General features: G+C 44.8%; 1 protein-coding gene across 8 annotated transcripts in view; it reads left to right on the top strand.

Moving 5' to 3' along the window:
* The window catches only part of LTBP1 (latent transforming growth factor beta binding protein 1), a 357,682-nt gene that overhangs the window by 116,408 nt on the left and 226,246 nt on the right, over nt 1-15,028 (top strand). For all 8 annotated transcript variants that reach the window (XM_037066591.1, XM_037066593.1, XM_037066590.1 and 5 more), the window contains exon 4: nt 2,670-2,839. In XM_037066591.1, coding sequence (XP_036922486.1) covers nt 2,670-2,839 — 170 coding nt within the window. The remainder of the gene's footprint in view (nt 1-2,669; nt 2,840-15,028) is intronic.

Genomic DNA, 15,028 nt, shown 5'->3' with positions numbered 1-15,028 from the left:
CCACCAGGGGGAGAAGAGAGTCTGCTAGAGACAGGCAGGTGCCCTCTTGATGGGCTAACACATAAGATCTCGTTTGTAGCCACTTACACTGGGAAGTGGTCCCAGCAGAGGGGGCTGTGTTAGTTACAGTAACCAAGATTGGGAAGCAGCCCAAGTGTCCATCAGTAGATGAGTGAATAAAAAAGCTGTGGTGCCCTTACACAATGGAATACTACTCAGCTGTAAAAAAAGAAGAAAATCTTACCTTTTACGACAGCATGGATGGACCTGGAGAGCATTATGCTGAGTGAAATTAGTGAGTCAGAGAAAGACAAGTATCATATGATTTCACTAATATGTGCAATCTAGTAAACAAGACACACGAACAAAATAGAAACAGACACATAGAGAACAGACTTATAGCTCTTAAAAGGGAGGGGTGTTACAGGGTTCAGAGACAAAAGTAAGGGGATTAAGCAAAGGAAAACCTCACAGACACAGACAACAGTATGGTGATTACCAGAGGGAAAGAGGGTTGAGGAAAGGTAGGTGGGAGTGAAACGGGGATAGTGATGGAAGGAGACTTGACTTGGGCTGGTGAACACAGAATACAGTATACAGATGATGGATTTAGAATTGGACACCCCAAACCTGTATAATTTTATTAACCAATGTCACACCAATAAATTCAATCCAAGTTAAAAAAACAACAAAAATATGAATAAAATCCATCAGTTAAAAAAAGAAGAAAAGAAAACAGAAAATTCCCCTTTTTTATACTAGGGAGTTAAATGTAAACATTTGCTTTAAAACATTTAAAATTCTGTGACCTAGTTTATTGTAATATAGATGTACATATATTACTAATCAAATAACATTCTCCAAGTTTCAAAGAAGACACTTGAAAATCATTTCATACTACACAGCCAAAGGAAAGGTGTAGTACTGTCTCCTAATACTGAGCAGATTGTAAAGGAGACACTCTGAAAGCCATTTGAATGACTACAAGTGCTTAAGTAGCATTTAAAATTTCTCATTTATGAAAATGCTCCCAAAGTATGTTTATGACCTGAACAGAGTACCAACGATGTGATTTTGTATTTGAAGTCCCTCTAGAAGATGGTGAAGAATAGAGAAATTCCCTCCTCAAAAAATATATGTAGGGATAGGTCTAGATCATTGACTGGTTAAGAGGGAGGTACCCTCAATCCCAGCTGCTTCTTTTCCCCTGTTTCTCATGGACACCTTGCCTCCCTGAATAGCTCAGCCACCAGCCCCAACTGAAATACCTCAAATGGACCGAGTTTGGTTCAGCCCTCTGTTACTGCTTTTGACGAGACACTGTGCGGTGTCTCTGGTGGGCTGACAATTCACATTTCACCTATTACGATGTCATTTCTTCCTCTCATTCAGAGTCTGTCATTTGGGGCACTCTTTGGGGCTTTGTGGCATCTTATCACTGTGAGTATAGCTCTGTGAACCATTTGCCTAAGTTAAAGTATCATAGTTTGGAAAAATTTTGTTCAGTTTAGAGGATTTTAATGTGTCACAGTCAATAAAATTTAAGGTTACACTGGAGAGCAGGTTTCCTTCCAAAGGCTCTGTTTGCTGCTAAAACGCTTTTTCCATATACTTTTAGTAGCAATTCAGGCTTTTTCTGGAATTAGTTGGTGTATCTTCTTTATATTCTTCATTATTTATTAGTCTTACTTAGCTAATGATTTCAGTTCTGTCCCTCAGGGAGTGATTAAGTCTGGCTGAAGCTAATTATTTTAAAATATACATTCCATGCAGAAGAGAACTGTCATAGAGAAATCAAGGGTTGGGCCAGCAGGGCGAAAACACAGTCATTGTGTTCAGGAGTCCCCAGAGACCTCGCCTCATGTTATTAGAGAAGTAATGAGATTATGATTAGTCATTCTTCTTCTTCTTCTGGTTCATAGAAACTGGCGACTATAAAATATTTAACCCGAACAGTACAGTTTTCATCATTGTGGGGTACATCATAAAAGATCGCACGAATGCCTGTTTTTCCTGTCACCATCATCATTGTGTTGTAAAAGGCCATCGAAATCGGTTTTCTGGTTTTGCTGTGACTTTTACAAGCGTTTGCTTCTTAGCCCTGTGTGGCACAGCACAGGAAAGCGAGGCTGCCCGTCTTCCCTCGTGGCACTAGGAAGGTCCCACTGTACATTGTCCAGGCTCCCACTGTCCAGTTTTGCTTAACCGATCACTCTGAGAATTTCTTCCCCAATCCCTTTCCTGTGTTTTACTTCCCTTTCTTCTCTACTCATTTTCAACGCTGCCTACTTATATGTCAGTTTATATACAATATGCCTTTTAATATATGTACCTGTGCACGAACACGCCTTTTTATTTTATAAATGCCGTGTGTTTTGCACGAAGGCTTATGGCAGCTGTGCTCTGCGTGCTCTGTTAGAATTCACGGGTGGTGGCCCGCTTGTCCTCAGTCTTCTCGACTAGACAGGCGAGTCCCCATTATGTTGGAGGCTTCCAGGGGTAAGCTGTTAATTCTTTGTGTGTTGTAAATGTCCAGCTACAGTATGGGAAGAAAAAGTTGAGCCTGGCATGGAGTTTGTTCCTTTCCAAATTTAACCTATGCTTTCCTTCTTAGTTGACTTTTAAATGCCCATGACTCATTCCTTTTTCCTCACTTTGTTTCTCCCCAGAGTGACACCTCTTTCCTCACAGAACGTGATGATTCGTCACGGCCAGACCCAGGAGTATGTGCCCAAGCCCAAGTACTTTGCGGCCCAGAAGGTGCTCTCGGGGGAACAGTCCACGGAAGGCTTGTTCCCTTTCAGATACGGGCAGGATCAAGTCGCTGCACCTTTTCAGTGTGAGTATCCTTCCGCCAGTCATCTTTCTCATTTTTGATATCATGGCCTGAAAACCCCTTTATTTGGCTTAAATGAATGTGTGGCAGTAGGTCAAATTTAAAAATCATTTTAAAACGCCCCATATCAGTTCTTAAAGCAGCCAGACACGAGCACCATGTCCTTATTCCCAGGAAAGGCAGTTTCCTTGGATGTTGGAAAAGAATACGAAGTGGCCTGCCTGTAATTCAGTTCCTGCAAGATGGTTCCCTTTCTGAGAGATACTCATTTTTTTGAAACAGTAAAAATGATTAATTTATTAAACTTTAACCCTTGAGTATACTTCCCAAAAATACTCTGTTATGAAATGTGAAGTAATTTATGGTATTTCTACTGTAACCTGTGCTGAGGACCAAAAAAAAAAAAAAAAAGCACTCGTGGGATTATGTAACCTTCGGGCTAAAGTAGCCTCTTTTTCCATGAAACACTATTTTCATTTGAGATCGTGACTGACAAACTATAGTTATACAGACTTGAGTGTTTGCTAGACATTTTCTTCAAAATAAACAAGAGAGCCTGTCAGTTAAAGGAAAAACTGACAGTATTTGTTGCCCACGATACAATTCAAACTTTCAAGAAAAAAAACAAAATTTTGGAAAATTTTTATCTTCTACCAGAGCTTCGAGGTTTCCCAATAATAAAAACTTTCTTAATGAGATTATAGGTGATTTAATAAGTACAAATTTTGATATCATATAATGAAAGCTGTTGACCTTTGCGATACTTGCATAGCTCAGTTGACAAAGTTTTTCCAGATGACCCATGTGTAATGATGCAAACTGGGTAAAAGGTTCTGAGAGATACTCATTCTAATTTTAGATACAGTTATACGCTTGACATGTTTACGTCGATACAATATTTAGCGGGCCAGCCAGGCTTCCTTCCCGGCAACATGTCTGAAATGCCCCACGCTTCTCCAAGCACACCTCCCGTGGGTGTCTGTGTGTTTGGAGGTCCACTTCTGAGTGTACCAGACAGAGGGCGTGGCAGAGTTTCCTCTCGGTTTGTAAAGAGCATTGTGTCAGTGGCCAGCTTGGTTAATATCGCCCTATGTGGGAAGCTCAAGGACAGGCCCTGGCCCCGAGGGCGGGGAGTGTGATGACTTGTGGTTTAGGTATTACAGAGTGTCTCCTGGCAGATGTGGAGAAAGCCTTCTGCAGTGAGGCGGCAGACCGGTCAAAGGTAGCAGCTAGACACGCACACTCGTTGCAGCAGCTTCCTGCTCAGCCTCACGTTGACTGATTGCCGGCACCATAAGTTATAAAAGAGAATGTTGTGAGCTTGAAAAGACCGTCTTTCACCACCAAGAGTCATGCATTCGACTCTGTCTGAGATGGAATTTTCACCACCGTTTGGCACTTCCGAGGTCTCGCTCTGTGTGGATTTGAGTCCCTGGGCCCACCCCCGCCTTCCAGAACTGGCCACGCGTCTAGAATGATGGGTTCTTCCCTTAGAATTGGTCACTGGATAAAAAAAAGAGCATCAAATATAAGACTTGTACATCCTGCTTTGCATCTTGTGAGAAACTTCTGCTCAGGGACCCGAGGCCGGGACCCCCAGAACAGTAGTTGGGTGAGGTTTATTGGGGTGACGAGGAAAGCGAGCCCTGCCGATTTCAGGGAAGGGGGGGATGGAGGAATCACAGCTGGTCTCCTCCCGCTTCGGGCCAAACAGCTTCACATCCTGCACAAAACGGTGGGTGTGTCCATCTTGTTTTAAATATGCTTTAAGAGCTTCACACTCTGTTCTGTGTGAAGGTCACTATTCAGTGTGTGTGCAGTCCTTTGTCGAATCTTAATATGGTTGAGGAGGCGAGGGGATTCAGAAGTATGAATTGGTAGTTACAGAATAGCCCTGGGGAGGTGAAGTACAGTGTAGGGAATGACCAGGGGACAGGACAATAGCGTGGGGATTGCCTGAGAGAGTTGGGGGGTGCTGGGTGGGGGGGACAAAGGGGGGAAGATTGGGACAACTGTAATAGTATAATCAACAAACTATAACTTCAAAAATAAAAAAGAGGTACTTCTGATTTCCTTGGGTTTTATATAGATCACATATTTTTTAGAAGCGTTCCCCAATTACAGTGTGATGGGAAGAGAGTTTTTGAAAGCCGACGATCCTGCTGATAGAGAAGGGAATTTATAACTACATGAAGGTGTGGGGAAAAGTCAGTCTGCGAGTCACTGGCATTCAGACCAGAGGCTAGACTGCGGTTTTGGTTTCTTACCGATGATTTGTTATTGGAAGGAAAATCCCCGCTGTGTATGTATATATTTTAAACTCTCCAACTTTGGTTGAACTGTCTTCTGAAAGATGAAATTATATTTTAGAAGAATGAGTAGATAAGTTCCTTATCTGTATTCTCCATAAATTTTCCACCCATCCTGTTTCAATGTGGTTTCTCCACAGTTGGAAGCTGGTAAAGTAGTTCAGACTAACATGTGAACACAGCGATGGCCTTCCCTGCTCACCACCCCCGCCCCCCGCCTCCCCCCACCAAAAGTTGGCGGTTATTCAAAAAAAAAAAAAAAANGATAAAAAAAAGAGCATCAAATATAAGACTTGTACATCCTGCTTTGCATCTTGTGAGAAACTTCTGCTCAGGGACCCGAGGCCGGGACCCCCAGAACAGTAGTTGGGTGAGGTTTATTGGGGTGACGAGGAAAGCGAGCCCTGCCGATTTCAGGGAAGGGGGGGATGGAGGAATCACAGCTGGTCTCCTCCCGCTTCGGGCCAAACAGCTTCACATCCTGCACAAAACGGTGGGTGTGTCCATCTTGTTTTAAATATGCTTTAAGAGCTTCACACTCTGTTCTGTGTGAAGGTCACTATTCAGTGTGTGTGCAGTCCTTTGTCGAATCTTAATATGGTTGAGGAGGCGAGGGGATTCAGAAGTATGAATTGGTAGTTACAGAATAGCCCTGGGGAGGTGAAGTACAGTGTAGGGAATGACCAGGGGACAGGACAATAGCGTGGGGATTGCCTGAGAGAGTTGGGGGGTGCTGGGTGGGGGGGGACAAAGGGGGGGAGATTGGGACAACTGTAATAGTATAATCAACAAACTATAACTTCAAAAATAAAAAAGAGGTACTTCTGATTTCCTTGGGGTTTTATATAGATCATATATTTTTTAGAAGCGTTCCCCAATTACAGTGTGATGGGAAGAGAGTTTTTGAAAGCTGACGATCCTGCTGATAGAGAAGAGAATTTATAACTACATGAAGGTGTGGGGAAAAGTCAGTCTGCGAGTCACTGGCATTCAGACCAGAGGCTAGACTGCGGTTTTGGTTCCTTACCGATGATTTGTTATTGGAAGGAAAATCCCCACTGTGTATGTATATATTTTAAACTCTCCAACTTTGGTTGAACTGTCTTCTGAAAGATGAAATTATATTTTAGAAGAATGAGTTAGATAAGTTCCTTATCTGTATTCTCCATAAATTTTCCACCCATCCTGTTTCAATGTAGTTTCTCCACAGTTGGAAGCTGGTAAAGTAGTTCAGACTAACATGTGAACACAGTGATGGACTTCCCTGCTCACCAAACCCCCCCCCCCCGCCTCCCCCCACCAAAAGTTGGCGGTCATTCAAAAAAAAAAAAAAGGCCCAGGAACTAACAAGCAGGCGTATAGGAGGGCCAGGAAAGGAAATGGGGCTATTTTTTGCTGAGACCAGACCTCTACCGAAAGCTGGAGGGGTAATGGGAAAGTTTTAAAAAGAGGTACTTTGGCAGGACGCTTCGGATACTAAAATAGCAAAAACGGAGTCAGAACAACAATAGAAAAGATTAAAACTAGAAAGAAGGTAGTCGTAATAATAAAGAGCACAACGAGGTGTCTGCGCGTCCAACTTTGCACTGGATGAAAGGAGCCCCCCGTGGAAGCCCGACAGGTGACAGAAAGGAATGGAAGTCTGAGGAAGAGTGGACACGCGGTCGTCTTTCTCACCTGTGCAGAACAGAGCAAATGCAAAAAAGGCAAACCGACAAAACGCCTTTTACTGAAGGACTTGGAACTCCGACCATAGGAGTATTGTGATGAGTCTTGAGATGAGACTGAGGGCCCGGTGTGTGCTCCCCGTGCACTGTCATTGCTCTGAGGAGCTATGGGGACTAGAGAAAGCATTTCGTCTGGCAAGGAAGCAGGCGACTGCTCTCTTTAGGTGGGGTACGGGAAAAACCAGGTGGCCCACAGTAACTACCAGTTGGCAGGTGTAGTATCACCTCGCGGGCAGTCGTAATGATGCATTCCTTGAGCTGTGAGCACTGTGTAACTTGCTTAGCTTGTAAGAGGGGGAGGCTGCAACACTCCAAGCCCAAGTGAGGAAGGATTTGCTGCCGACACCTGGTAGGCGGAAGGAGAATTGGTCAGAACAAGCAGGAAGAGGAGGAGGATGAGGATGGGGATGATGGGTTCTGCGAAGCAAAATGCGGTCACGTGTTAACTCGAACACTGCAGATAAAACACACGAGCCAGGAAGACACAGACTGTGGCGTTGCCAGTGAGATGTTCTCTGTTGGAGGAATAGACGCTAGTGGAGTTTCCCCGAGTTCCAGTAACTCACCACCCCTGTCCTGTGTGTGCGTCCATTGCTTTTCCTGTTTCGAGTCTCTGTATTCACGGGCCTTCTGATGTCACTTCCTGGGTAGCTTGACCTTCCAGGGTGGGTGGCCTCTGGTTACTGGACATCTCTAGTGATAGTCGCAGGGCACTGCTTTATCCTTGACGGACTGTACTTGGCAGGAGTGTCCCCCGGAGCAGAGGTCCATAAACCTCCTTAAAGGGCCTGCGGGCTCCTTTAGTAACCGCAGTAGATAGTAACCACTGCAGGCTTCATGAGCCAAGACTCAAATTGAAGATGCTATATATAGGTACTTATATGACTATTTAAAATGTAACCGTTTGAAAATGTAAAAATAGTTATTCGTTGGCAGGTTTTAAAAAATCAGGCAGCTAGCTGGATTTGGCTCTTGCGCTGTAGTTTGCCGACTGCTGACCTGGAGACTCACAGTCTCTCAGTGTACTAAAAATAGCTAGGTTTTGGACCCGATAGGTGGTGCCTGGAACGTGACAATTGAACCCTAACCAACTGTCCTTCATGGTCCCAGCAGCCCACCCCCCTCACTGTGAAAATTCTCAGATATATCTCCACTTAGTCTGAAGGCAGCCTGAACTACGAGAAAACCAATGAGAAGACTTACCTGGTGGCAGATGAGTCTAATTCCCTTTAATGAGAGAGTGACAGGCCGCAGAGCAGTCGGGGATGTTTATTAGAGAAAGCCTTTTGATATTGATGGAAGTAACATATTCACTGGATGAACCCGTAACGGCTGTACAGCTGGGCTGAATCCCATTAAGATGTCACCTGAGTTTCTCAAAAAGTTACAGGTAGAGCGACTGTAGGAACCAGGAAATCCAGTCCTAGACGTGTGCCCAGTAGAACTGGAAATATATGTGTACACAAAAACTCGTATTCAAATGTTTATAGCAGCGTTATTTATAATGATTAAAAAGCGAGAATAGCCAAAATGTCCATCAACCAATGGTCGATAAACAGAATGTGGTGCATTGTATAATTGGCTGTTCAGTAAATGGGAATGAGTTATCGGCGCACGCCGCTCCGTGTGTGAACCCTGCAAGCAGAGCATACGCTTGAATCTAGACAGAAAAGAATCCAGATCCCATAGTAGGGTTCCATCTGAATGAAATGTTCAGAATAGGCAAATTGTGTGGAATGTCCGCACAGAAAGGAAGTATGTTTATTAGTGGTTGCCAGGGCCTGGGAAGAGGGGGGCTGGGGCGTGATCGCTGATGGGTACGGAGTTTCTTTTGGGATGATGAAAGTGTTACACAGTTAGATGGTCATCACGGTTTCATAGCCTTGTGAATTTCCTAAAAGCCATGTTATGTTAAAAAGAACATGAAAATGCTTACATCATATCCAAATAGGTAGATATAAAAGGTTCAGGGAATGGAGTTCATTGGCTCTCTCAGAAGTCCTAAAGGCGGCCTGGGGTAGAGGGGTCGTCTCTGTCCAGTATCTCCCTTAGTGGCTTTGAGGAAAGAATTGAGTGTGGAAACCAAATTCTACTGTGGTTGGTTTAGTCGTATTTTTAACACAGCGGAAGAAGAAAGGTTGAAATGACATGATAACATTCGAAAGACAATCTTATAAAAACAGTCAGTTGAGATGACTAGAATACCATAGGCTCAGGCACAACCCCAAATAACTCGTGCATAGAGAGATCGGTTTGGCACAACCCTCTAGAGGGAGACCTTGAGGGTAATGAGTGTCCACATCAGAATATCTGCTGTTGCAGGAAAAATAGCGTGGGATAATTGATAATGGTAAGGCCAGAAAATTACGTTTCTGGTACAGACGGCGGTGGCAGGGCCTTTTGTCTCATGGGGATTAAACGCACTGGACAGCTTACTGAGGTAGAGTGTAGTTCCTCATGAAGGAGGTCTTTAGGATGGGCAGCGATGCCCACGTAACGAGGATGGTTCCCCAGACGGTGGGTTCCCGGGCGATGCTGAGTCCTAGGGCTCAGAGACCGGGGGATCCCTGACTCAGTCACTCACCTGCTTCGTCTCGTTTTCTGTCCTATCACTTTAATGTTGGGGAACAGTTAGAAGTTTAAGCTTTTCTAAATGCGAGTTCTTGTTGCCTGTTCTAGTCATTCTCCTATCAAGATGGACTTAGCTTTTAAATAGGTTATTGGTATTTTACAGGGGTCTTCCAAAATGTCAGTTCTTTAAATTTAACAAAGTCAACATTTCCAGTTTCAGGAGAGGCAGATGACCTCTTTGATAGGCTGCCTTCCTCAACTTTTTTACACCGACACAAGTCAGACTCTTAAAAGAACTTGCCAGTTCCCTTTCTGCTGAGCCCAGGGACAGAGAGATCGAGCGCTGGCATTGCGAGCACGTGGCACTGTTAAATTACCGAAAAAAGATCGCACGAGCCCACTTTTTATTTTTGCTTAAAGCGTTAGACACAATCTTTCTGCTTCCGGAAGCAGCCACAGTGGTGCAGGAATCGTGTACACAGCCCCCATGGGGCCACTTCTGACAGCAGAAAACCTTGTCCTGCCCGCTCTGGGACCACAGGGGATGTCGTATCCCTGGATGCGGTGGTATGCACTGACCTCTCCCAGTCCTTGCAACACATCAGTCAACTCAGCATCTGCCCAGCAGCCAGTCATGGGGCTCCGTCCGCCCTTTGAAGACAAACAGCCTCCTAGGTCCCAGGTCTGAGCAGGAGGCTTGTGGCCCAAGTCCCTGCACCCAGGTCTGGCCTGACCACAGTCCATCATCCCAGATGTGGCCCTTTTAGGCACTAGTCCCCCTCTTTACCCTGTGAGCGACACCATGGTTAAATGTGCTAGCATTAGCCTCAGGCCGTGTTCACACTGACATGCAGAAGCATGAGACATGAAAGCATCTCAGGGTTTTGTGACAAATAGTGTGTCTCCCTTTGCAAGAAACTAAGTTCATGTCTCTGGTGTGAAGATTTTCTGCGGTTGCAGATCATACAACCGAGAGGTTTGCGACCTGTCTTCCTGGCTGCCCTGACCGAGAGGAGTGACTGGTTCTGGAGACATCCAGCAGGATTAGAGGAGACATCCAACCTGTTTGCTTTGGCAAAACAAACCCGAAAGTTAGCAGATAAAGGCAGTATTTGGCCTGGACAGCCCTGCGTGTATGCCTGCCTGTTCCAGGAGGTAGGCAGACAGTGATTAAAGGCCCTGGGTCCCTAGGGTCAGTTACCTCCACAGGGAAGGTGTCTGTGTACATTCAGACATCCCCCCGCCCCGCACAGCCCCACCATGGACTAGAAAGTGACTACAGAGTGTGGAAGACCAAATTCATCCTCTGCTTACTGGCCTTTTGCAAAAAAGGGGAGAAGCTTTGGAGTGGCAACTGGCTCAAGGCAAACGGGGCTGTAATGGGGACAGCTGAGAACAGCTGGAGACAAATTCTCCCGTTCAGGGTGAGCTACAAATGGGGAGCTCTTGGCAGAGGAAACCGTTTGAAAATGGTGATGAGGAAGAGAATGGTTCTAAGCACCACCTTCCTCCCTCTCTCTAAACATAAATAAACAAAATCTTAGAAGTATTTGGGAAAGGTTAGCACTGGGCTTTGCTGAAGCCATGTCTGTAGGAACCCAGATTCCTTTGAAGGACGGGGTATTACCTACTGCAGAGAAAGTTCCATGTGTGGTCCGGGCAGGGCCACTCTGCCTCCGCTGAGGGGCATAGGTGGGTGGTATTTTTTGCACAGGCGCTGTTTGATCCTATCCCAGTCGGGGAAGGTACGTGAACATGAGCACCCTCTCTGGCTCCTGATTGGTCACAGGCAGTTTAAGAGATTTGGGGAACGGTGGACATAGATTGATGATAAACACTTCCAAGAAGCTGATCCAGCAATGTGGAATCAACCAAGGAGGAAGACCCAGAGTGAAGAATTATGTAATCTAAATCCCCAAGGGACCAAGATTTTATAATAAACAAACCAACCAAACCGAGGATATTTCTGGGTGTTGAGACTGAGTTCAAGATATTGAGAAATAAACAGTGTATCGCTCCAAAACACTCTGTGATCAGAATGTGTTATTTCTGGGGGAAAATAACACATAGGAATTTGCAGGTTTCCTGGAAGATACGATAAAGCAACAGTTTGGGGTGGGGGAGAAAGCTTGCATCTGAAAAAGAAGAGAGATGGTACTCAGCCTTAGCTTTTTGGGGGACGGGCAGGAAATGAGGGCTTTACTTGATTTTACTTCTGAGTGGGAAGATAGTTTCTAGGGAATTAATCCCTATTACAGTTGAAATGATAGTTTTCATTCAAAATAAACAAGATTGCCCAGAACACTGCTCTGAGGTAATCTGAAGAGAGTAAAATGCCTTATCCTTTCGTGTGTGGGTGTCCTTGCAGCAGGGTCCTCTTAGTGTTGAAAATGACTGCCTTGGGGTGAGGGTGCCCCCCGCCACCTCACTCCGAGGCAGAGACCTCAGAACCTTTCTTACATTTTTATGTAACATTTCTTTAAAAAAGACTTTTTGTTGTAATTGTCGGTGATGTCAATTCTGCATTATTTTTCAATACTTACTTAGTATTAGCTCCGTGTGAAATTGAAATGCAAATAAACCGAAACCCAGCTGCCCTCCTTCCCTTCATGCGCACATGTCTGGAGTGACAGAAAACCTCTCTTTCCTACGAGGTCCTATTTGATCCTATATAAATATGTGTATTATTTAAACAGTCACTTTGGGGAACTTCTTTTTTATCCACATTAAAAAAAAAAATACTTGCAGCCCTAACTGCACTTCACAAATTTGTTCTTTCAAGGTTCCAGCTTTTTTTTTTTTAACTAAGTAAAAACAATGTAAAAGGCAGTGGTTGCATTTGTGAAACTCCTCATCATTATTTGGAAACCCCTGTGTCCTCAAAGCAGATTTAGAGAGCCTTGGTGAGAGAAAGAAAAGCACCCGTGGAGAAGGGTGAGAGGGTGGCGGGCTCGGTCCCTCGTTTGATGGCCTCCAGGCTTCTTGGGTGGGATGGCCGTCTGGAACCACGTGCCCTGGCAGCTGTCGCTTTAAAGGACTCACTTCCTGGCTGCAGGTGCACCTCACGATCACGCCGCCCCCTCAGACTCAGACCCAGCAGAAAACAGAGCTCTTCCTCCCACACGGTCACATCTGATAGCTCAGAGCCCAAAGATCGCGTCTTAGAGAGGGAAACCCCAGCTGCTTTTGTTCTTTTCTTTGCTCCTTTTTTTAGCTCTTACACCAGTCCACAGCCCTTCACTTTTCAGAAAGCTGAGGGTGGGTTGGCAGATGGACAGGGGTGGGAGGTGAGGGTGGGTCGCTTCCATCATTTCCCGAGATCACCCAAACACCTGGAGAATCGCTCTGCCTCGCCTGGGCCCAGCAGGGCCCCACGCGTTATTATTTATTCATGTTTGAGTGCCCATTCGGGTTTGAACAGGGCATGCTCAGGTCTCAGGGGTTCTTGCTTACACGGGGCGGAGAACATCCGGTTTCAGTGCAGCAGCGCAGACAGGGCCCTTTTCGAGAAGACTCCCGGGATCCGGTCGTGCCTCCTGCTCATCCATCATCCTTGTTGGTGTGGGGCGTCAGGCAGCCGCAAGGGGGCGTGTGTGTAAATACGTATCAGACACCCCCTGCCATGTCTCAGACATGGAAACAGCAGAACTGCGTGCTTCTTTTTAAAGGAGTTTTCAGACGACTCTTAGTGGAGAATATGCTTCGTACTGTTTCTTGTCAGAGATCCCAGTTTCCAAACCACGCCTTAATATACCTCAAGAACGTGTAATGTGTGTTTTTAAAAACTTCTAAAGGTATTGTAAATTTTCTTCTTGTCTCTGAAGATCGGGTAATTAGGAAATTTGGACATGGGCTCATTTGTCTCCATCAGGGACACTATGTAGTTCTGGTCTCCTCCTCTTCTTTATTGAGCACTTACTGCATGCCAACCACTGTACTGATTGCTGGGCACTAATTCATTGTTATATTATAGTACCAGCACATTATGTGACTATTTAAAATACACCCTGCATGTCATTCATATACATGTGTTAAAAATAAAAAATGTAATGAGTTAAAAATTACCACAACACATCTTATTTATTGAAAGGAGTGCTACGTTAACTCTGTGTAAGTTACTTTTAGATGAATACAAAGTCAGAATCTGACTATATTTCAAACACTTGTCAACTTTATTATATGCAGGACTTTTATGGCAATAACATGTTTTAAAAATTATCCAAATACAGAGCTTCTGGCAGGAATGGTTTAAGTTAACAAAAATTATTCGAATGCAAAATTAGCCTTTCTGTTAAGTGGGTTTCTCCTCCTGGTCGAGATCCCTTTTTCAAACGACGTCAGGCCGTCAGATCTTGTCTGGAAATCGCGTAGAAACCAACATCCACAGGAGAATTTCACTTCTTTCTAGAGTCTTGAATAATATGTAGGATCACGAAAGCAAACATCTCGAGGTGAAATTTTCCCGTATTTAGAAGCTCTTGTGGGTTTTTCTGTGTAATATATCATGAGGGAAATGTCACTGCTAGTTGAGTTTTTCTCGGTTGCTCCACGAAGCGCTGACCACATGTAACAATATCCTCTCGTATTTGCATAGTGTTTAACAGCTTATGAATTATGTCTTTGCAAATTATTTCGTACGGTCCCTGCCACGATCTTGTGAGTTAGATGGGTTGGATGGCATTATTCTGTGTGTGTGTCCTGGGATGGTTTTACTGTTCCAGTCTCATTAAACCTCTGAATATGAGTTTTTCTGTCAAATACAAATCTTAGTCCACAGGACTGTTGTAAGAGTGAAATGAGATGTAGGATATGGTCACTAACAGCCAAACCCATAGCATGTGCTCAATCTGTGTGTGTTTCTCTCCCTTGTTCAACCTTCCCAAGTATGTAGCATTGTATTGTTTTCCTAGTAATGCTCATTGAAAGTGTAGGCGAGGCACTGAAGTGGTGAGGAAAGAAAAGCAGGGGCTTGTATTGAAATCCCAGCTCTACCATTTCCCGCCAACACGAGCCTGGTCAAGCTTCTGATGAACGGCTCTGCAAGTGTCTCTGTCTGTGAAATGGACGTGAGTGTAACTTACCTGGTTGTGGTGGGTGTTTTGAGCTCAGTAGCTTTGTGGGTGCTCAGTGCACATTTCATGAGTCGATTCATCATGTAGGCAGTGCTATGTACATTTAGAAAGGTCCAAAAATTCTGCTTCTGTGTTTTCAGAATCTAGACGAAAAGGAGAAGCAGAGGAGAGTGTGTATAAGTTCATTATCTACTGCTGTGTAACAAATTGCCCCAAACCTTAGTGGATTAAAGCAGCAAACATCTGTGGTTCAGAAATTCAGACGTACCTTAGTGGATTGGTTCTGGCTCGGTTGTCATCAGGGTAGCAGCAGGGGCCGATGTCATCTGAAGATTGGACGGGGGCTGGCACGTCTGCGTTCAGGGTGGTCACTCACACTGCCATTGTCTGGAGACTTCTGGTGTATTGCCCTATGGAACTCTCCCTTGGCTCCTCTAGTATTCTTACAGCACGGGGGCTGGGTGTCCCCAGAGTGAGTAAGTGACGAGAGAGAGAGAAAGAGAGAGAGAGAGA

The sequence above is a fragment of the Sturnira hondurensis genome, unplaced genomic scaffold (genome assembly GCF_014824575.4).
Source record: "Sturnira hondurensis isolate 20B ecotype Veracruz unplaced genomic scaffold, ASM1482457v3 Scaffold0016663, whole genome shotgun sequence".
Lineage (NCBI taxonomy): Eukaryota > Metazoa > Chordata > Mammalia > Chiroptera > Phyllostomidae > Sturnira > Sturnira hondurensis.
This window is presented reverse-complemented; position numbering and strand designations above follow the sequence as displayed.